At 43.1% G+C, this 23,374-nt stretch overlaps 1 protein-coding gene across 2 annotated transcripts in view; it reads right to left on the minus strand.

Moving 5' to 3' along the window:
* Positions 1–14,390, minus strand: part of DPYSL2 (dihydropyrimidinase like 2) — a 96,978-nt gene extending 82,588 nt beyond the window's left edge. The window contains exon 1 of one of the 2 annotated variants that reach the window (XM_034761811.1): positions 13,812–14,390. In XM_034761811.1, coding sequence (XP_034617702.1) covers positions 13,812–14,150 — 339 coding nt within the window. In that variant the 5' untranslated portion in view covers positions 14,151–14,390. The remainder of the gene's footprint in view (positions 1–13,811) is intronic. The other variant, XM_034761813.1, reaches the window with a different exon arrangement.
* Positions 14,391–23,374: the final 8,984 nt, after the last annotated feature.

Raw genomic sequence — 23,374 nt, forward strand, 5'->3', positions numbered from 1 at the left:
AACAAAGGATATTAACAAGTGAATTGTACCTGTTAAATTCAGTACAAACTATAAAAGCCCTATAGGTCTGAACCTGCAAGTCTTGTTACTCACAGGAGTAACCCGTTTGGGGCAGGGGCGTCATTGCAGAAAAATTCCAGGGGGAGAGAACAAAGTTATGCTAGCGTACAAAACATTGTATATGATTATATTATATCCTGCAAAGTCTGGGGAGAGGGCACAAAAAGTAGAAGACATAATGGAGCATATAGATCTATGAAAAGTCCAGGGCGAAAACTCAAGGTTGGGTGCGGGGGAGCAACTGCCCCATAGAAAATGACACCTCTGATTTGGGGGCTAAGTCCATGAGTAGGGGGGTTGCAAGAATCAGGCCCTTTGGATCACAAGATCCTTCCAGATCAAACATACAAAGCACAAACACAAGAGATTAAAAACTGCTTTAGTGTATCACTGCAGTGCATCTTTTTAAAGGGAACACCAGCTCAAAGAAATGAACACCAGGACCTCTCTTGTACATTAGGCTCTAAGGTTGCAGGGGAAAGTAGAGTGGAGAGAGAAAGAGACACCTTTTCCTGAATATACCAGGGACATAGAAAGCCTTAAACTGGTTAATGCTCCAATCCGCTAATACCTGATCAGTAACAAATGATAAAGCAGCTCGTTGTCACAGTAACAACATGATTAACTTGTTACTGTGCTGTGTAATATTTTGTTAACAATTTGAATAGAAAACACTAAATGCATTAACTTGCCCCTCCCTGGTCTGCTGCACTGGGGGAAGTTTTGACATCTCAGCACATTTTTACTGGAGACCTGGAAGTAAAATGCTGGCATCAGCAAACCATGAAGCCAGGAAGCTGTAAAGAAGCAGAAGCATGTTATTAGCTGCAAAGTCACATACACAGTATACCTGATCAGTACATATTAGTAGCCTTGTTTTATTATTTATTAAATGCCAAAGCACTCAGCCAGGTACAGGACACAATGTGTATAAACCTCAGATCGGACCACTCCCATCATTCAAGAGGTTTTGGATTTGAGGTTATGGTTTCAAGTCCTACATAAATTATTATTAGTATAGCAATGCCTGGAGGCTCCATCTGAGGTGAGGACCCTATTGTGCTAGCACTGTGCAAAGTAAGACAGTCTCTATCCCCAAAGAGTTTATAAAGGCAAAAGAGACAAAAGGAGGGAGAGGAAACAGACGCACAGAGGTGAGGTGACATGCCAGCATCATACAGTAGGTCAGTGGCACAGCCAAAATACAAACTCAGTTTAGTGCCCTACCTACTAGACCACACTCTCTCTCTCTCGAATAAAGATACCCATAATGCTAGTTTTCATTGGCACCTCTATTGCCGATATCATGGAGATGCTCAGAGATTCTTTCCCATCACCATATTATAAGAACCTTCCTAGCACAGAACAACACAGATGAAGAAATTAGATAGCTGGATAATAGGCTGATCCCGAACACAAGATCTGAACAGTGCAAAAGACATCCAGATTCTCATCCTCTCCCAGATCACAACCCCATCTCTAACCCTTCTGTGCAAAGTTGAGAGGGCAGACCCTCAGCTGGTGTAATGGGGCTACATGGGGCTACACCAGCTGAGGGTCTGGCCCAAGATTTTTCCTTTTGGAAGTTAAAAGACCTCAGAAGATACATGATTTTAAAAAACAATTATTAAACTTTCTTGAAATAGTAACTTAGAAAAGAAAATGTAGCTTATGAGCTGACAGCCCATGCCTTTCTTCACATTGACCATCTTAAAAACGATGTGTCCTTGTTCTTAATGGATCATGGTAATTAGAAACCAGTATTCTCTGAAAGATGTTTTGTATTGGAGTCTATTTTGTTTGTTTACAGGCCTTAGTTTTGCCTAAATCCACACACTTTAAATTAAGACCAATAAATCCCAATGAAAAGTTAACTGTGGTCGTGAATTACTAGGTTAAAATGAATGGACTGGATTAATTTGTGACGTCCTAGTGGCTTGTGGCATAGCCCTGTTGTGATACAGCAATGCTATTACCAAAAAATAAATCCTGCCCACACACTGTGGAAAGGGAAGGAATGCATCCAGCTCTGGAAGACTTAGACAGCTGAGGAATTCAGTCTATTGATTCCTTTTGTACTCCAGAGGTGGGGCTCTGCCTGCAGCAGGCTGGGAAACTTAAAATTAGAAGACACCGTAATGAACAAGCTCTTTGCCAGATCCTTCTTGCCAAATGCTAAGCAGAGGGGAATTGCCAGTCAGCCCAAACCCTAAATGCCACCTTCCCGACAGCAGACAAAGGAGTGGGATGCTTAAGGTCATTGATATCACCCAAAGTCCTGGAAATTGCTGAGTGAGGGATAATGGAAGAATGTTAGTATCCCAGACCTATCTTTGCCAGTGTGGCCCTATGCATCCCTCATCGAGGGTGGAATTACCCAATGCACAGAGCCTAGGCACCAATTAAATCCCAAATTAAAGAGTAAATGTTCTGCCTCCACACCCAGGCTCGTGATAGGAGGAAGGATTCTTCCCCAAGATTGGAGAGTAGTTGCACTGCTGTTCCATGGGGGCTATTCCTGTGCAATAGCTGAAATAGCCTCTGCAGAGCCTTATGCAAGCCCTCTTCTCCCCCTCGAGCCCTCCCCGACCCTCCCAGTGTGGTGGGGGATGGGAGAATAAACACAGAAGCAGATAGTTGTGCCTCGCCTGTTCCCAGGTCTGCCCCCACCCACCCCATGCCACTCAAGGAGTCACGCCCTGCAGGGGGTGCATGGCCCTTGACAGCCCATACTAATCCTGCCCACCCTTTGCTCAGCACGGTCACAGTGGTTTGTTGGCCACTGGACCTGCCATGGCTGCAGTCAGGTTTTGCCTCTATGAGGCTTAAAATGGTGCATACGGGCTTGTGCGGGTCCTTTGCACTAGAGTGCATTTCATGTTAAAGGAACACTGTCCAGTAGATAGGCCAAACCCTACACGGAATTGGAGGTGCCCACTATTCTTCACGACTCCTTCCGGTCCATGGCATGGGTTCGTAGGTCTTCAAGTTCCAGGCCTTTTCTCTTCAAACTTCCCTTGACAGAGTTTCCATCCTACCCTCAGTCTTCCATGTCCTATCTTGCTGTCCTCTTCCTCCCCTGCTTTCTTTGCTGGTCGTTCTTCTCCATTGCTATCACATGTCTCACCCACCTCCAACACGTGCTCTCCAGGCTATCAATGAGAGTGACAAGTTCATCTTCTTCCTACTTTCTTCCATGTGTACTTTGTCTACCCTCTGCTTGCCTGCCATTGCCCTCCTCAGTTTATTATTTCTACTACCTATGTCTTCTTTTCTTCCATCTCTGTAAGACTCCCTCTTTCCAAACAATAGAGCAGGCAGAGCCTACGCTTCTTCCTTTCAGTTATTTACTTAATTGCTCCTGCCAATACTTAAAGTACTCCTGCCACCTTTTTCACTGCCACCCATGCACACTGGGTTCTTCCTTTCCATGCCCCAAATCTCTCTCGGAGGCACTACGTGTTCTTCCCAAGTGCACAAAATCTTCTGATTCTGCTTCTCTCCTCAAATCTCACTCACCAGCTCTTCTTCCGTATCCCCTACTTGCATAACATCAGTCTTCTTTGTGTTTACCTTCAGACCACAGTCTTCAAACGCACATGCCCACTCCGATACCATCTCAGGTCCTATCGATAGAATTTAATAGAGAATGAGAATCTCTTTCACCTCCAGATCCTCCACTGGTGTAAATCAGCATAGTTCAATTGACTTCAATGGAGCTACACCTATTTATACCAGCTGAGGATATGGCTCAATAGGTTTTTTTGGACTATCCAATCAAATGTAGTAGAGAATTACATTCCCACTATAAATTACAGGATGGTTCAAGTGAAAAGGATCTCTTTATTTCAATCTCTAGGATTTTTGAATAATTGCAATAGGACCCTGCTGAGTTTCTACAACAGGGGTCGGCAACTTCTGGCATGCGGCTCGCCACAGTAAGCACCCTGGTGAGCCACGTGCCAGAGGTTGCCGACCCGTTCTACAACATCCTGTTGGTTTTATCCCTATTACAGTTTTTCCCATAAAGACATCTTGTGATGGCATGAGAACAGCAACATATATTTTGAAGTGGAATGAAAGGAGGTATCGGGGTGGATTTAAACCTTCCCTGGTAGTTCTGGAAACTCCACAACAGTACAGTCTTAGTATGTGAGAAGCAAGTTAGAAACAGATTGGTTTCACTCAACAAGCTTTATATTTTTTTCCTAGGAAAACAGACATGTGAGATGACCGATAAATGCTAATAAGCCGCCCCCATTAGCGGCTCCTACTGTCACCTAAGTCAATGGGAGTCTTTTTATTGTCTTCAGGAGAAGCAAGGTTGGGCCAATAGACTTTTCACTCATTCATAACTAGGGCCCTGATCAGCATATGTAGATTGCTGCACCAGCGCAGCATTGACTGGCATGCCATGTGAGTACAGCATTCCACCCACATGCTATCAAGTGCTAGAAGCATTAGAGGTAAGTTGGTAAATATCTGTAGCGATACATTTGTCCCTCCCAAAAGGTGATGAAAGAAATATCTGCCGTTAATAGCTATCAATTACATAGGGGACCTTCTGTCACTAGTGCGGGAGGGGTTATTTTCTTTTGACTGCTAATAAATGTTACGGCATAACTTAAATGCACACGGGGGTCAAAGAAGCTATGATGATGAGGTACAATCTTATGACTGTTTTCAGCTTCTACAGTCAGACATTCTGAATAAATAGTATCTGAGGTTTTGAGTGGAGGGTTTATTTTCCATTTGTGCAAACAAGTGGATAAAAGCAAATCAAAGTGTTTGTCTCTGGATTAATTTTTTGTTGTTGCCCTTAATATCATGAGAAACATAGACGGTTCTGACAGACCCTTATGTAAGGGCTGTTGTTGCCAAGGTTTGAACTTACCACCTCCAGAGTTAAAGCCTGAACCTCCCGAGGCTGAGCTGAAGCACTAAGGCTGGGAGTCAAATTTTCTATGGCTTTCAATGGGAACCGGGAATCTAGCTCCCTTAAACCCCTTGGAAAGTCCCAGCCTCTGGCTGGAAGATTTCACAGACATATATGCTCTTTGGATCAGGTATAGAGGGGCATACATAACACACCCAGAATGATTTCTATGCCCATATTCCTAGGACAGATGAAATTTATCCCAAGCATTTCAGGCCCATCGCTGTTCTAATCACATAAGACAAGCTCCCCTACTTTTGTAACTGTTGTTATTATTACTACTACTTACTAATACTTTGTATGAACTAGTAGGCGAGGGGTAGAAAATAAGACAGAAAATATCATAATGCTACTAACTAAATCCATGGTGCACCCACCCCTTGAATGTTGTGTCCAGTTACGATAGTCTCATCTCACAAAAAATATACAGTGGAACTGGAAAAAGGTTCAGAGAAGGGCAACAAAGATGTTCAAGGGTATGGAATAGCTTCCATATGAGGAGAGATTGAAAAGATTAGGGCTGTTCAGCTTAGAAAACAGATGATTTAGGGGGGATAGGATAGAGGTCTATAAACTCATGAAGGGTGTAGAAAAAGTGAATAGAGAAGTATTATTTACCCTTTCGCACAATACAGAAACCATGGGTCACTCAAAGAAATTAATAGGCAGAAGGATTAATACAAATGAGGAAATACTTTTTTCACACAATGCACAATTACCCCGAGGAACTCATTTTCATGGATTGTTGTGATGGCCAAAAGTATAACTAGGTTACAAAAAAGAACTGGGTAAGTTCATGGAGGATAGGTCCATCAATGGCTACTAGCCAAGATGGCCAGGGATGGAACCCCATGCTTGGGGCAACCTTAAACCTCTGACTGCCAGAAGCTGGGAGGAGAAGTTTGCCAAAATTGCCCTGTTCTGTACACTCTTCCTGGAGCTCTGGTACTGGCCACTGTTGGAGGCATGATACTGGGCTAGAGGGACCCTTGGTCTGATCCAGCATGGCAGTTTTTATGTTCTTACGTATTGCAGAAGCACCTCAGCGTCCCAGTCAGAGATCACGGCCCCGTTGTGCTAGGCACTGTACAAACATCATAAAAAGATTCTCTGCCCCGAAGAGCTCACAATCTAAGTACTGTAAGGTTGTCATTTTGGTCATCACTACAACTGAACATAGGCCTTCCAGAGCTAAAGCATGTGCTCCTACAGCTTGACCTAAAGAACTAGCTGGGAGTTGTAACAGACTCATGTCAACTGTGAATATGAACAGTGGATTCAACTACTCTGCTATATTGGGGGAAATTCTGACTGCGTGACTGAGAAGAAAAAATCTGGGTGGATCTCTCCACCAAAAAATCATTTGGTATCAATGCCATGAAGTTTATCTTTTCTCTCAGATCTTCTGAAGAATGGGAATCTCCTTTGTGTTTGAATCTTAGAACAAAGATGGTTGATTCTTGCTATATTAGGTCCAGATCCTCAAAGATATTTAGGAGTTGGGCCTTGGATCCTTTCGCAGTTTTGCTCCCAAATGAAGCTTCCCTTTAGGAGTTCAAATGAGGGAACCATTTATGTAGAACAGGGATATTAACGTTATTCTAGCTGGGATGCAGAGTTTGCTGCCAAAATAACGTCTCACCTCTCCAACAACCCTACTGCATACGGAATCAAATTGAACATGCCACAGATATGACAAAGGATATGAGGAATTAGACAGAGCCTTGTCTGTAACAGATTTGGGCCAGACCTGGAAGACTGCCTTGTAGCTGATCAAACAAGTTAATCGTTTAAAACTATGTTCATATTATTTGTATTGCAGTAGCACAAAAAGCACTCGATCACTTCCCCATTTGTGCCCCATCATCACTGTAAATACACAGGAAGAGTAAGGCCTAGTCTTCACTTACCGGCTGGTCCGGCGGCACGCCATCGATGTTCTGGGATCGATCCCGGAAGTGCTCACAGTCGGCGCCGGTACTCCAGCTCGCCGAGAGGAGTACGCGGCGTCGACGGGGGGAGACTTCCGGCCGCGTCTGGACCGTGGTAAGTTCGGACTAAGGTACTTCGAATTCAGCTACGTTATTAACGTAGCTGAATTTGCGTACCTTAGTCCGAAGTCCGGACTAAGTGGGGACCAGGCCAAAGCCTGTTCCCCTAAGTGTTTCTTCAGCAGGTGTAAAGCTCCACAATAGATCAATGCCAATTTACACCTACTGGCCCAAACAGTGGAGCCTCTTTAGTCCAAATGGTATTTGTTGGCACCATATCAAAGACCTGGTTCTTTTCTGCATCAGAAGGAATGATGAGTGAATTGGTAAATTTGTGATAAGTAATTAATAGAAGACTTTATGCTCTCAGAATGTGTGGCATCCCCCTATCATATGGATTGGTGTCTTAAAGAGGGATCCGGGAAGCTTTCAGATTTTGTTTGGTTTTTCAGTAGCCAGACAAATGATTATGATCCATTGGGAGAATATGCAAGTCATTTCTCTGTGTAATTATTTTGCAAGTAGTGATTATCGAAAAAAGGCTAGAGAAATTACAGGAATTGTAACAAATTAAACTTGGAACAGCATTTCCAGCTGTTTGAAACAACCTCTATTGTGCTTTGCACAATGGCTCCATTAGCATTCCAAAGTCTAGGATTGTTTGTGCTCTGTACAATGTCCTGTTAGTCATTATTTGTTGCCGGGATGGGCAAGCATGATCATGAGGGCTTGAGGATTTTGCAACAACCCCAGTTATTTGGCAGGTTTGCAGAACTATTTCTGGAACCTATTTTTCCTTGCATGTTAAATCCACTTTAGTCCCTCCGTGTTGATACAGTTTTAAAATAGAATTGCTTTCCTAGTCTGTGTTTATTAACTATTGTTATTCATTTGTATTACAATGGCGCCTCAGGGCCCCATTCTGCTCCGTGCTGTACAAACACATAGTATGAGCCAGGCCATGCCCCAAAGAGCTTACAGTCTAAACAGATAAGAGAGAAAAAGGGAGTATTATTTATTCCCATTTTACAGATGGGGAACTCAAGCACAGAAAGATTAAGACAGTTGCTTCAGGTCACCCAGGAAGTCTGAAGCAAAGCCACAAAGGGAGGAATAAACAACCCGCAACTTTATTTGGATTAGATTGAACAGAGAGATCATCTGTCCCAATCTAGTGCATTTACCATCCTTCCTACCTATGCTATCTACTGGATTGACAGGTGCTGTGTGTAAGTTATTTAGATTAATGCCCTGATTTTCAGAAGAGCCAAGTACCACAAAATCCCACTGTAGTCAATGGGACCTGCAGGTGCAAAGCAATTCTGAAAGCCAGGCCATTTATTTCCCACCCCATTTCTGCTCCTTTACCCTGATCATCACCCCTTGATCCTTTCTCTCCCAGTCACTCCTAATCAAAATGCAAGCCCGATCATATTTGAGTGACACTAACTAGCTGTGTGACCTTGAGCAAGTCACTTCTGGACTCTGTGGCTCAATTTTCCCACCTGTATAATGGGGACAACAAACTGTTAAGCACTTTGAGATCAAAAGATAAAAAGGTCTATGTATCAACTCTCCCCAAATCAGGGGCAAAGCAGGGCAAAATGTTTAGGTGGAAAGTGCAGATTCAGCAACACCAAAACATTTTGTGAATTTGGGTCAGTTTTGATAAATTGTGTAAAAAAACCCAAACCCCAATTTTAATTTGTTTGGTTTGAAACAACTTTTTGTTTTGAAATTTCCTTCAATTTTATATTTTTAAAACGTCAAAAACCTTTAACATGGTCGAAATTGAAATAAAACATTTTGTTTTGGGTCAAACAAAACATTTAGTCTGACAAGAAAGGTTGTTTGTTTTTTTTAATTTTCAATTTACTGAAAATTCTGAACAATTTTGTTTTTGGCTCAACGTGAAACTATTCTCTCCCCCCCCCCCCTTTCATTATTTTGGAATTGCTATGTGAGCCGAAAAACATGTTATTTGCACACTCTAATCAGGAGCCCACCAAAGCTGTTGAATTCACAGCTCCCAAAAGCTGGCTGTGCCAAAACAAAGTGATGGTCTAATAATCCTTGCAGCTAGGACAGAAGTTTTGGATAACTAGACATCTGGAGCATCCAACTTTCCTTCAGTCAGCACTCAACAAGCCCGCTGACTTCAATGGGAATAAGAGGACTGCAAAGGTAGATCCCGAGTCTCTGCCTGATGGCAGCTTCTTTCATACAGCGCAAAGGGAAAAAGCCACAAAGGGAGAAATAAATAACCTTCATCTTTATTTGGATTAGAAGCTGACCTCCATTAGTAGCAGCACTTTCACCATAATAGTGCTTTGCTTCATAAAGTCCTGTTACAAAGGGCAAACACTGATCGCCTAAAACCTAACAACCTCCCCGCACTTCTGAGATAGGGAAGTATTATTATTCCCCTTTATAAAGGAGGAAACTGAGGCACAAAGCGGTCATATGGCCAAGCCAAGGTGGGGCAGCATGGTCCAGTGAAAGGGGCTCTGGAGTGAGAGTCAGGAGACCTCCATTTTTTTCCACCAGTGACTCTGGGCAAGTCACCTCACCTCTCTATTTCCCCTTGCACTCTTTGTCTGTAAGACTGTAAGCTCTTTGGGGCAGGGAGTGTCTCTTACAACATGTTTAGACAGTGCCTACCACAATGGGGGCCCAGTCTTGGCTGGGAACTCTGGGCACTACCATAATAATTATTATTACATGAGGAGTTTAGAATTTGCCTTACAGGAAGACCAGAGTTGCAATGAAACCAGATTCAAACAGTTTTTAATTTTAATTAACCTTTCCAATGTGTTAGCATAACCAAGAGTTTTGGTAACAATAAATGGAGCTGCCTGGTATTTTCAGATCTCTCTCTAAGCAGAAAAATCAAGTGAGCAGCACACACAAGACCGTATATATTTTTAATTGCAATTACATTGTATTGTAATTGTCTGCTGCAGCATATGCCAGTTATTCCATACAGACTAATGAATGACTGATAGAAAAAGAACATTCTATCTGAGAGTGGCAGTGTGAGGTATTGTGGGAGGCAGTGTGTTATAGTGGCTAGAGCACCATACTAGCAGTCAAAGTACCTGACGTCAAAATCGGGACATCTGGTCACCCTACCTAGAACAATGGGACCTGATAGGACCTCTTGATGCTACTATAATACAAATAATAACTATATAACCACTTTTCTTTATGGAATCATCACACATTATCATGATATTAGCAGCCTCAAAACTTCAAATTGACCTTTTTGGGGGACAGATCTTTTATTCAAATGCCTGTTCTTTAAAGGACTGGAGCCAGTGGTGGAGAAATCCAACTGTGAAGTTAAATCAGAAGCCCTGATTTTTGATGGACTCAAACAACTATACATAGGATTGGGTTTTAAATGATCATCAATAGTAACAATACTTTGCACTTTATAGCACCTTCCATCTGAGGACCTCAAAGCACTTGACATAGCAAGTTTAATAATTAAACACCTTAGATTTTAAAATATTCTCAACATTTATTTTTTTTTAAATCTCATTTATTTTTCATGGTTTTTGTTTGCTTCTACTCCTTGCACTTCACTCCACTTAGGCGACAAGATTAAATTCATGATTTCACTCTTTGGGCTTCACCTGGCCGTCTTTACTCCAGCAAATCACTGGGACTTTTTACCTGAATTGGGGTGTTGTTATTACAACAATACTTTGTAGAGGCCCCTACTAAGATCAGGGCCTCATTGTGCTAGGTGCTGTATTAGCACATGCTCAGACATATTGGGTACGTCTATACCGCGGCAGGGGTGTGAATGGCAGCTTGTATAGACCTACCTGCGCGAGCTGTACTCCCACTAAAAATTAAAATGAGGACACCATGACCCGGGCTTCACAAGCCTGCCTGATCCTCCTGGGTACATACTTGTTCGTACAGCTGGTGTTGGAGTCTTGTGCCACAGCATCCTCCCTGCTATTTTTAGCGAGCTAGCGCAAACACAACAACATGAACTATAAATCCCACTGCTGGTTGCAATGTAGCCGTACCCATAGCGTGAGTCATTCTCTGCCCAAAAGTTAACAAACTAAGTAGACAAAGAATGGAAGGGGAAACAGAAAAGTGAAGTAACTTCCCCAAGGCCATACAGCAAGTTAGTGGCAGAGCTTGGCACAGAACCCAGATCTCCCACGGTCTGCCCTGTTGATTAGGCTATGCTGCCCCTAAAGACCTAACTGTGAAATGTTTTGTAAAGTAGAATGGAAACTCTTCCTGATGTCCCTAGTGGTCATTTTAAGCCCGGAAGCATGGAGCACCCTGTCAATAAGATACTACTTTGATAGATGCCTGTGGAATACCATAGGCAGCCAGAGAGACAGAGAGGGATTTGATTACTCTTAGTCTGCAGAACTACACATGCCATTTAATGCAGAACAATTAAATTCCCTTTTTATCCCTGGATAGTTAAGAGTACAGAAAATACCAAATGCGCTGGTCCTAGTTGCCTCGCTAATAATGTAGGCTGAGCATAAGGCAGGATCATTCTACACACCAGAAGAAAAGATGACTGTGCTTTAATGTATTTTGGATCAGATCCTTGGCTAATGTCACTGGGCAGAGCGCCACTAATTCCAATAGAGCCATCGCCCATTTATACCACCTGATGATACGGCCCTTTGATTTCTGGACCAGAGCACACACCATCAAAAATATATGGGTTCTTAAGAATATTGGTTGTGGCCATAATAATTCTCAAGTCTCCAAGCTAAAGATAGCTGAGTGTTAGGACATCTTGGCTTTTGTTAGATAATCTACATTTTTCATAACTTCAGGGATTGTGAATGAATTTATTATTGTTTGATATGTTGCACATTATCATTATCTATACAGAAATGTAGATAGGCTGTTTTTGGCTAGGTTATACACGATTATAAGTGTGTTAATAAAACTATGTTGTCCAACTGAGGTGTGAAAGTAAATGGCCAAATTCAGACCCCAGATAATCAAACGCAAATCCACTGAAGCCAGTGGGCTTTTAGCCTTTTAACACAGGTCTGAATTTAGTCTAGTATCTTGAAGTACTTTCTTTCCCCTTTCTTATATAAATATATTGAGCCTGATCCTCAGCTAATGTAATTAGATGCACCTCCATTTACTTCAATGGAGCTACGCCAGTTTATATCAGTTGAGGGCCTAACACTTCGATTCAATACAATACACAGATGCAGTCACCTGGGAAACCATAAAAGCTACAGCATTCCTGCTAATGAGTACCAATCTCTCTTAAGTCATTTACCGCAGAAGACTTCACACCACCATTAGGAAAAAGAATACCATATTGGTGCCAGCATTATGCACAGCTAATGGGACACAATTCAAAAATTCTGGTGGATCATGTAATTATTTTGTGCCTTCTTAATTAAAGGTATAATGAAAATGTGACTATCAAACTGATAAAATGCAACAAAACTTTTTTTAAAATACAGTTAATATTCTGCTACAATTCCTGATTATTCCTCCAAATAATCCCATATTTACTGTTTTCAATTAATATTTGAAATAGATACTTTTTTCCCCGCCAGACAAAAATTGCACCTTTTTATTATTATTTACAACACATTCCCAGTCTTCTATTATTAGTATTGCAAAGCATCATGAGTTACGGTTTATGGGTGCTGAAGGTCAAGCCCATATGGACACTCTCACCCAAGTTTTTTGCCTTGAATGTACCATCCACGCCATTGGTGAATCAGCATCTGGGTACCCGCTATTCAAATTAATTCTTAAGAGACTGGAATTGTTTCGTAAGCACCTTTGGGGTGTGGACATGGGGGAATACTTGGAAGAACTCTTTCCTACTTTGCTATTAGAAGTTTGTCAAATTCCGGGTCCACTCTTCATTCACCTTGACGCTTCAAAGCTAGTGTTTGTCAAAAGAAAGCACAGAGAGTGACAATATTTCTTGATTTACATCTAAATAAAGCTTGTTTGAGTTGATTTCCTTTAATTTACCTGAGAAAGAAATTATACATGATCAGCCAGAGCTATGGCTTTCAATATTTTATTGTTAAGGGACAAAGAGGTGCTTAATTATACATGGTTTGACACATTAGCAGGGACCTGGGACTAAGGGCCAGGACCAGGATTTTCAAAGAAGTCTAAAGGAGATAAAATAATTTAAATGGGATTTGAATTGTTGTTTGACAATCCAAGCCCAGATTCCTACAGTCCTATACAAGATTTACTCAGGCAAAATGCCCATTTCAGTCAACTGGCCAATTGCTAAAATTCTTCCTCAGCCAAAATTCCCACTAAGAGCATTGTCTGAGTAAAAAAGCTGGGTCAGGCCTTCAGAATTGAGCCCCAGCCGAGTTTCACCTTCCATAAAGTGGCAGAGATTGGCCATCAGGGTTGCTGCCCGATGCTCTTTTGCTTAGAATTGCATTTTATCTTGTTGTGAGCTGCATTAATCAGATGGGTGGGGCACTGTGCTAGAGTAGTGCTTGGAAATGCCTAAGAAACAAAAAGTCAGCTTCCATCAGCAGATGGAAAGGAAAGGGGGAGGGGGGGAGCAGTCCTCTCTCTAATTCTACCTATCTTCCCCCCGCTCCTGCAGAAGAATACAGGGACATAGTCTGGCGGTAAGAGGCTAGTACCAACTCCTGCCTCAGTGAGCACATGCAGCAAGTTGAATGTAATGAGGAGGCATGATGCGAAATGGAAGCCTGATCGGAGATCACCTTTTCCTCCTCTCTCCCCCCACCCCAGTTTAACTCGTGTGTAAGTTGCAGATCTCCCTCTCAGACACACCCAGAGCCATCTGCACCCACCTTGTCATTGAGGTTCTGCAGCGCCTCTTTGCCAGCAGCCGCCCTGATCTCCACCTTTCTCCCGAATTCAACAGATGGCTCCCCTCCCTTCCTGCCCTGCCTGGAAGAGAGGGACTGGGAATCCGAGCCCAAGTGGGCCACATCCCTCTGCTGGGCTACGATCCTGCTGGCTCCCCGTCCAACCGAGAGCGAATCGAAATCGATGGTCTTGTTCTCCAAGGAGCCTTCCACCGGGCAGAACATGCCACAGAATTTCTGCCGGGGCTTGGGGCTGCCTGAGCCCAGGTTCTTGAAGAAGGCTGGGACCTCCTCTTCTTCATTCTGCCTCCTCTCGGCCATGGCTCCGGGGGTCTCCCTGCTAAAGAAAAACAACAACAAATAGGATCAAAATCCCCCCCAGAGAGAGAGAGAGAGAGAGACGAACAGGGGTGTGCCTTGCAAGGTTTGTATGTCCTGCCCTCATAGAGGAGAGACTGGCTGGCTAGCTGGGTCCATGGAGAGGGAAATGCAATGCAAAGTTGAAGGCAGGCAGCAGCTCCTGCTGCAATCAGGAGAGGAGATTTCAAGTTCCCAGCCTCTCCAGATGATGAGGGAGGGGGTGAAAAAAAATCCCTCACTCTGCAGCAGAGATTGGGGCCTAATCCGGAAGTGATGTGGGGCTGGCGAATTGGCAAATGGAGCCGAGCCGGGCTGGAGCAACAAGCCTCCCTCCCTTTGCCCCCCCCACCCCAACCCGAACGTGCTGCTGCTACAAGTTGCTCCGAGCAGCGCCCCTCCCCTGCTTGGGGGGGGGGGGGGCGTGTTAGCTGCAAGGGATCTGCCCCCCCTCCTCCTCAGCCCCCTTCCCCTACCCCCTTGCAAATGAAGCGTGGCGTTAGCCTATTGTTCCTCACTTTCTCCAAAGGCAGCAGCTGGAGGGTGAGCACCGCAGGGGAAGGGGAGGGCGAAATGCTGAATCATATATGGGGGGGGGGTGTCAGCGGTGACCCGGCTCGTGCAGTGTCCCCTGGAGAGGGGGGAGTGAAGGGAGAAAGGCGGAGAGGAGGCCAGGTGGCATTGGAGACAGCCAGAGATGGGGGAGAGAAAGAGAGAAGGAAATTTGCCCATTAATCAGGACTTACCTCCGGAATTAGTGACCTTGCAAGACAGGGAAACACCCAGCAGTGCCACCCTCCCACCCCCGATCTCACTTCTAAGGGGGCTCGGGGGGAGGCACTAAATGGCTGTTGAGATTTAATTATGGTTAAAGGCTAGAGAGAGAGAGCGATAAACCCTCCCCTCCCAGCTCCTGCCCATGCGAGCAGAGCCCTGGGGTGGGAGCGTGGAGTGGGGTGGGAGACACCCAAGCCCAGCTGATCAATTGCTCGCTCCGATAAAAGGGAGGCGCCCAGCCCCGCTCATCTTGGGGGTTTGCCCAGCTCGGCTTCCCAGGCGCTGTCCCTTCAGCACCAGCCTGCCCTCTGCATGACTCAGAAGAGATGCGGCTGCTATTGTTATGGGGGGGGGGGATCAGCCACATGTAGGTACTATGAGAGCTTGCAAGATGATCATGTCCGTATTGCAACGCTCCCATCCCTCCACCCTTTTATTATTTAAGGTTGTTACATTCGCTGCTGGGTTACAGTCCACACCCCCCTTGTAACATACTGAAGTCCTTGGCTCCCATGCCTAGCTCCCAAGACAAGGTGAACAGATTTTTTTTTTTAACAAAATTCTTATTCTATCATTTTCATATCTAAATGAACGGTTCAACGGTCTGGAGAAATAAAAAATGTTGCCCTGATAATTCCTCAATGATTGATTGCAGCCAAATACACTCTGAGTGTGTGTGTATGTGGGGGGGAAGAGGGAAAGATAGAAATATCTATCACAAAAGTAAGTGGTGGAACACACATAGGTTTAATGTAGCTGTAACCATTTGGTACATGTTATTAATAATGCTGATCTGTATTATTAAGGCTAAATCCATATTCAATATTGTTCTGAACCAAACTCAGTTGCTAAGCTATTAATTGCAATGCATTATTTATTAATATGCATCTATGTATATGCACCCATGAAATGTTAATTTAGAGGCAACCATGCCCCAAAGGGTAGCAAGCATCTTAGCAAGAAACACATATTTTTTAAAAAATCAATATATTGTCACTAATAAGGCAAAGTGCCCAAGTAAAGCCAAGGTCAGACGCAAGAGAAGGCATAAAATAAATGCACAACTCAGTTATAAAAGACTCAACTAAAAAGGAAAGATGTAAACCTGGAGTGTTGCCCTCAAGGATGATGGAGATGTGCTCTGGTGATTAATGAAGGGGAGAACATTCCAGAGACATGGATCCTCAAGGGAATAAACCCCACTCCTCCTTTTCCTCCCAAGATTGTATCTGGGGATGGTCCTGGGCTGTAGCCAGGCCAATCTCAGGTGCCTTTATGGGACTCAGGCCAACATATGGTCTATCAGGTCAACTAAATCCTGTATTATTTAAGGTTTATAAATATTAATAGCCAAACCACTGCTGAACAGGCAGTCGATACAAGCCGCAGAGAGCACTGACAGAGTCAGCATATGAAAGCTGCGTAGCAGTTGTACTGACACATTCTGCAGTTGCTGCCATTTATGTGGTGGTTTTCAGGGATACCCCTAAATAAAGCTCATTCATCACTTAACGCATCCCTGCAAGTTAGTTACCACAGTAATGACCACCAAAGAAAAATCTAAATAGAATGAAATTCCATAACCCAGCCTAGGGGGTCATGAAGGCATGGAGGGCTGTGAAGAGACCTGGGTCTTGAAGAAAAGTTCACAACTTCCCAGTGTTTCAGAGCTGATCAAGGCTACTCCTACAACCTAGGCTTCCACACTGTTCTTATGCTCAGAAATGGCCCCATTCTGCCTCACCATGGCAAACACCAACAATACATAGAGCAATCACAGATCAAGCAATGTCCCACAGCCATTTCCCCTTTTCCACAAGTAATGCCATTGTCTTTCTGCATCGGTATGGCACTTCTGGGCACATTCAGTGTGGACTTCAATTGCTGTGCTGTGTTTAGGTATCTTAGTGATTTATGAGAATTATGAGAGAGAGATGCTTACCAAAATTTGGGTAGGATGTACTGCCCTATTCCATATCTAACTAATTTCTGGTTTCACATGCATACTGAACCACTGAGGCAATAACATTTACTCCTGCAGGATTCCATGCACTCCAAAGAAATTACAGAACCCCTCTGAAGCAACCCAATTCTGGCTCCATCAATCTATCTGTCAGGCTTTATCTCATCTCATGATCAAAAGGTTCCATAGGTAACTAACAATAACAATGTGGAGACTTGCCTCAGATTCATCATGCACTCTTCCGTCATGGTCTGAAATCAGACTTGAAGATTACAAAAATCTAGCTACTCTTGAATGGCCCAGCCATCACCTCTGTAACCTCTTTCCCCCACCATCCCATAAACAAAGTTTGATCTGACCTCAACCTTTCCTGAGCAGCAGTCTCCATACGTCAGCTAGTCGGGCATAATCAATGCCTCCTTTATCAAGCAAGGGGTATCAGAGCCAATCCAACAGAATAACTCCCCATGATTGGCTTTGGGGAGCTATGGGTGTGATCTTCAAAGAATCCTATGGGTGCAGGCACGTCACTTCCTTGGAAAATCCAAGTCTATATGGTTATGTTCTTCAGTTTGGTTATTTCTGGGACCTTTGGTTTACAATTTTGTCACTTTATGATCTTTTTAGTTATATTGGAAAACGGTGTGTAAATTTTTTTAGGTTTTGTTATGGCCTGTGAAATCAACCAAGAGTCAGGCCTTTAAAAATGATAAATTACAGTCACTTTGTTGTCTTATTCTTTTTTGTACATTTGTATTGTAATTCTTTGGTAAACCTGTGTAACTCCACAGCTTTATTGCTACTCAGTTAATTTCTTCCTTTATAAAAAGTGCACTCATAAACCTACGTCTCTTTCACATTCATTCACTACAGATCAGAAAGCTATAAACATAAACGTCAGCAGATCAAATGCAGCTTGCCAGTTTGTTTTAATGTTTACAAAACAGAAAACATGGAAAGTAGTGAGGGAGCAAAGGCAGGGAATCTGAGGATGTCTTGGGGAAGATGAAGACCAGTCATGGACCTCAGAGGTTTTGTCTGCATTTCACAGTTAAATTGATTGTGCTTAATCCAAGTTATATAGCTCAATGTAAGCTCAACAGGTCTGAGCGCGTTCAAGCTTGGTATTCACACACAGGCTTAGCACGTTTACTGTTTGCAGTGTTGTTGTAGCCATGTTGTCCCAGGATATTATGGAGACAAGTTGGGTGAGGTAGTATCTTTTATTGGACCGATTTCTGTTGGTGGAAGATACAAGCTTTTGAGCTACACAACGCCCTTCTTCAGGTCTGAGGAAGAAAGCAGAGTGTCTGAGCTAAACACAAGTTGGGACAGATTGTTAAGCAGAAGGGGTGGGAAGCAGTCACTTGAAATGAAGTGGGCAAATGCGGGTTGTATAGTTAAGCATAAAGGGTTTGAAGTGAGCCATTAAGGGTGGTAGGCAATGTGGTGTGTAACAAATTGCTGTAATGAGCCATAAGACCAGCCTTGCTGTTAAGCCCATGGCTTTCACTGTCTAGAAATTTAAGTTCCCACGGTCACCTTATGATGGTATTGTGCACATCTCCTTTGAAGACAAGCATTGAAAGATCAGCTATGAAGCGATCGCTTAGTGAAAAGTGTTCGCCCAGAGGTGATATGATGTATTTGTCTTATCATTTTTCTGTGTGAGTTCATTTGAGAGCATAGTGATTGTCTGGTTTCACCCACCTAGTTGTTATTGGGGCATTTTGATTCACTGGATGAGGTACTGGTACCCCATGTTGTGATAAGCATGTGTAGGACCCATGAATCTTGAAAGGTGTGTTGTGGGAGGTACTGATCATCATAACAGTGAAGATATGTCTGGAGGTTTTGCATCTGTTGTTCTAACAGGGTCTGGTCACACTTTAAGTTTGTATGTCTAGGTCTGTGGGGAGTTTGCTCCTGATGGAAGTGGGGGTTATTTGAAGGTTAGAAGAGGGGGGGTTCAGGAAAGATCTCTTTTAAGATGTGATCCCCATCAAATATGGGTGGTAATAGTTTAATGAGACCCTGTATGTGTTCCAGTGTGAAATGGTAGGTGATAACGAAGCATCTGTGGTCAGGGTTGGTTTTTTTTTCCTGTATTGAAGCAGGTTCTTCCAAGGTACTTGGGGAGACTGTTCCATGACACAATCTGCTTCTCTCTGATGGAGTGTGCTTGTTTAGTGAAGGTGGTTTTAAGTGTGTTTAAGTATATATCCCAGACTTTCTCTTGGGAAAAAATTCTGTGGTAGCTGAGGGTGTGGCTGTAGATAACAGATTTTTGTGTGTGTGTGTGGGTGAATATTGGATCTGTGAAGATAAATATGGTGATCGGTGGGTTTCTTGTATATCGTTGTTTGTAGAGTTCCATAGTTTAAGCTAATCATGGTGTTGAGGAAGTTGCTGCTGGTGTGGGAGCATTCTAGAGAGAGTTTGGTGGACAACTAGTAGTTGCTGAAGTTGTGGTAGAAATCTATGAGGGATCTTAGGTCTTCCCTCCAGAGGATGAAAATATCATCAATGTATCTCAGGTATATAGTTGGGTTTGTGGCACATTTTTCCAGAAATTTTCCCTCAAGGTGGCCCATGAAGAGGTTGGCATATTGGGGAGCCATTCTAGAACCCATGGCTGTTTCCATGGTTTGGACAAAGTGATGGTATGGGATATCATCAAACAATTACAACCCATATTTGCTGGGAACCAAATCATGAAAGAAATTTTTCTCACACTCCCTCTTCTGGCCTTTAAACAACCCTCCCAGCCTGAGCACACATTTACTGTCTCTAGAACATTTACTGTCATGTGTCACATTCATACTTGTGGAGCACCCAATTATGTTAGACACAATTGTACCCTAGTGGTCAGTGGATGACGTACATGTCCTCAGCATCCAAACCAGTGAGGCTATGGGTCTTGTCCAGCTCTTGGTATGAGAGCCTGGTTCTTTACCTCAAGCTGTAGAGACTCATGCTCTGGTTGTCCTCAGTTCAGTGCCCAAAGTTGGTCAAGATATCAGCTGTCACGCAGGAGGGGACCTGTCTTGGATCTCAGAACTCCCAGACTTGGAATGATTTCAGAGCCTCCCAGGAGACCTCATCTGTCCACAGGAGGATTGTGGGAGGAAAGGTCAAACTCTCAGGTGTGCAAGAAGAATACACTTTTGACTGTTGGATCACCGAGCAGCTGTGGTATCTTCAGCAATACCTCCCTAGACTCTCAAGCCCAGAACAGTGAGGGATGCCCACTACTTGTGTACAAAGGGATTTATTGCACCAAACATCAGCTTAACTTTCTATGACCAGTGTACCTATGGAGTGCTGCTATCCCCTCATCATGTATATTCTGTATATCCATTTATATCTTTTGCCTACATAACCTTTGGCATACTCTCTGTGCCACCATGTCACTCTCCCTTTGCTCACAAACAGACAGTTGTTTATAAAAAGAAGTAGAAAAGGAAATGGCAAACAAACAAACTAACTCCTTGAAAAATTGCAAAACTGTCATACATATACTGTACCATGTGATGTACACCTCGACCGAAACCAGTGCACCAATATGCAGATTCCCTATATGTTACACATAAACCAGCATGTATGATGGGCCCGAGTCTCCTCTCATACCACTGCAAAGAGAGTGTGTCAGTGGCACTGCTTTATAAAACTGGTGTGAGATCAGAATCAGGCTAAGACTAATTCATATAGTGTCAAATTCTGATACACTTACTCATATTATCTTTCTCCTCAGAGGATCCTATTGATTTCAACAGGACTATTCTAGGATTAAGGTAGTACTCGGTGTAAGTAAGAAGTTCACAATCTGGCCCCTAGAGATTATGGGCCCAGATCTTCAACTGAAGTAAATCAACCTGGCTCCATTGATTTACCCCAGGTGATGATCTGACCCAATCATGCACAGTGAGGGACAATAAATCTTACCATTTACTGTCCCACAGCATTATCCTTTTACCCATATTTGTGGTATTTCCTGCACTTAACACAGGAGCTCCATAATTACCACCATAAATTAAGCTGTTGCAAGTGGAAGTGTCAAGATTTTTATTACTCCCATTGTAGCATATGTAAAACAAAGTTTCATTATGCATATTTTAAATACAACGTGATACAGATCAAAAACATGTGACTTGTCACTGAGTGGCATTTGCATCAAGGATATGAGGCCGTGCTTACAAATCGATGTACAATATCACATACACACATCGATCTGTTACCATATCCCATTGACCATGGAGACAAAATTGATATTTCATCAAACAACTACAGTAATTAATAGATACAAACTCTTCTGTTGTCCATTCAAATCATTAAAGTGGACCAAATTTCCCCCACTTGCATTATGTGAAAACAGGGCAGTGCTTACAAGTAAGACTGTGCAAAATGGTCAAACTAACCCCCAAACTGCAAAATACTCATCTGGTTTTAGATTTTCTTGCCACCTAAGTTCAGCCTAGGTTCGTCAGCAGGTTCTTGGATTCTGAGGGGAGGTCTCAGAGCAAGCCTGGTGCCAGTCTATGATTTTGAATCAAAGTAATGTAAAATTCATGGTTTTACATACGAACAGCCATACTGGGTCAGACCAAAGGTCCAGCTAGCCCAGTATCCTGTCTTCAGACAGTGGCCAATGCCAGGTGCCCAGAGGGAATGATCAGAACAGGTAATCATCAAGTGATCCATCCCCTGTCACCCATTCCCAGCTTCTGGCAAACATCCTGGCTAATAGCCATTGATGGACCTATCCTTCACATGATTCTGATGTGAAAGCAGGTGAGATTTCATCAGTTTTTTATGGGGGAATTTTTGCTCCTGCCTGAAACTCAGACTCATGCAAATCCATCCAAACCAAAAGTTAGCCCCAGTGAAACACAGTGATACTTAGAACCAGAGATCAGTCCCAAATATGGAGTTCAGAGATTAATCGGAACTGCTCCAGAGTGCTATGTTGCTCATATTCCTTGTTCACGTTCTAGCCCCCCACAGAACAGCCAAACAGCTGAGTCTGGATCTGGAATCCAACTTCTCCAGAGTTCACTTGTGTTTGAAAGTCATTTTCCAATTCAGGTCCATCTAACAGCATAGCATATTTAAACCTGAGCCTGTGTGGTTCCCTACACCATTTATCTTTGATACAATTTTACTTGGATTTATTATTATTTATGCATATTTAATAGGGAAAAATAGATTCAGACTATCAACCAATACTCTAGAATATTTAGAGCAACTAATCAGTTTACCGAGTTCATGAAGAAGTGCAGATACCATGATCAAGAAAGGCATGTCTATTAGGAAAGCAGTTAAGTAGGTGCTCAATTTTAAGCACATGTTTAAGTCCCATTGACTTCAACACAATTCAGTCCCTGAATAGGAAATTTAAGCACATGCTTAAAATTAAGGGTAAATTTTTCAGATGTCCTTAATTAGTAATGAAAATGGGGCTTAGGCTCCTAAGTTATTTTAAGGGTTTGTCTACATTAGTTAGTTCACAGCAAGATGGGGTGCGAATCTACCCCACACTAGCCTGCCGCAGATCAACTGTCGTTCCTCAACAGTTTGTCAATGTACTTTGATCTAGTCTTCTTTGAAACGGGACTTGATCAAACACATTAACAAACTATTAATGCGCGTCACCAGGATCCACACAGATGGTTACAGCGCGGCAGGCTAGTGTAGGGTAGATTCACATCTCAGCTTGCTGTGAATTAATTGTTCATGTAGACAAGCCCTTAGGATCAGTGTTTAAAAGCTTAGTTCACATTGAAATCAACAGAAGTTGGGTGCCCAAATACCTTTGAAAATCTGGTGTTTAGGAGCCTAAGGGCTGGTCTACACTGGGAACTTACATTGGCATAGTTATGTCGCTCAGGGGTGTGAAAAATCCACACCCTGAACGATGTAGTTAAACTGATCTAACCACTAGCGAAGACAGTGCTAGGTCAGCAGAAGAATTCTTTTGTCAACCTAGCTACCACCTCTCGAGGAGGTGGATTATTGATGCTGACAGGAGAACCCCTCCTATCAGCATAGGTAGCATCTGCACTGAAGCACTACAGCTGTGCTGATGTAGTGTTGCAAGTGTGGACAACCATCAGACTTATTGAAAGTTGTTAGGTGCCCAAAGCCTTTGGAAAATTCCACTAGGTGCCTATCTGCATCTTGGGGCACCTAAATACCTTTGAAAATCTGTCCCGGACTTGGATTTCACATACAGCAATGTAAATTGGGAGTAATTCTATAGCAGTCAATGGATCAAATTTCAACAAACCTTGGTGTCAACAGATGAAACTCCTTTAAAGTAAATGGAGTTACGCAAATGTAAAACCTGCTTTGAGTAAAGAACAGGTCCCATTTGCTTTGTGAGATTAGAATCAGGCTGTAACAGTCTTTAGCATTTATGCAGCACTTCCCATGTTCAAAGTGTTTTATG

This window comes from Trachemys scripta, chromosome 2, assembly GCF_013100865.1.
Source record: "Trachemys scripta elegans isolate TJP31775 chromosome 2, CAS_Tse_1.0, whole genome shotgun sequence".
Taxonomy (NCBI): domain Eukaryota; kingdom Metazoa; phylum Chordata; order Testudines; family Emydidae; genus Trachemys; species Trachemys scripta.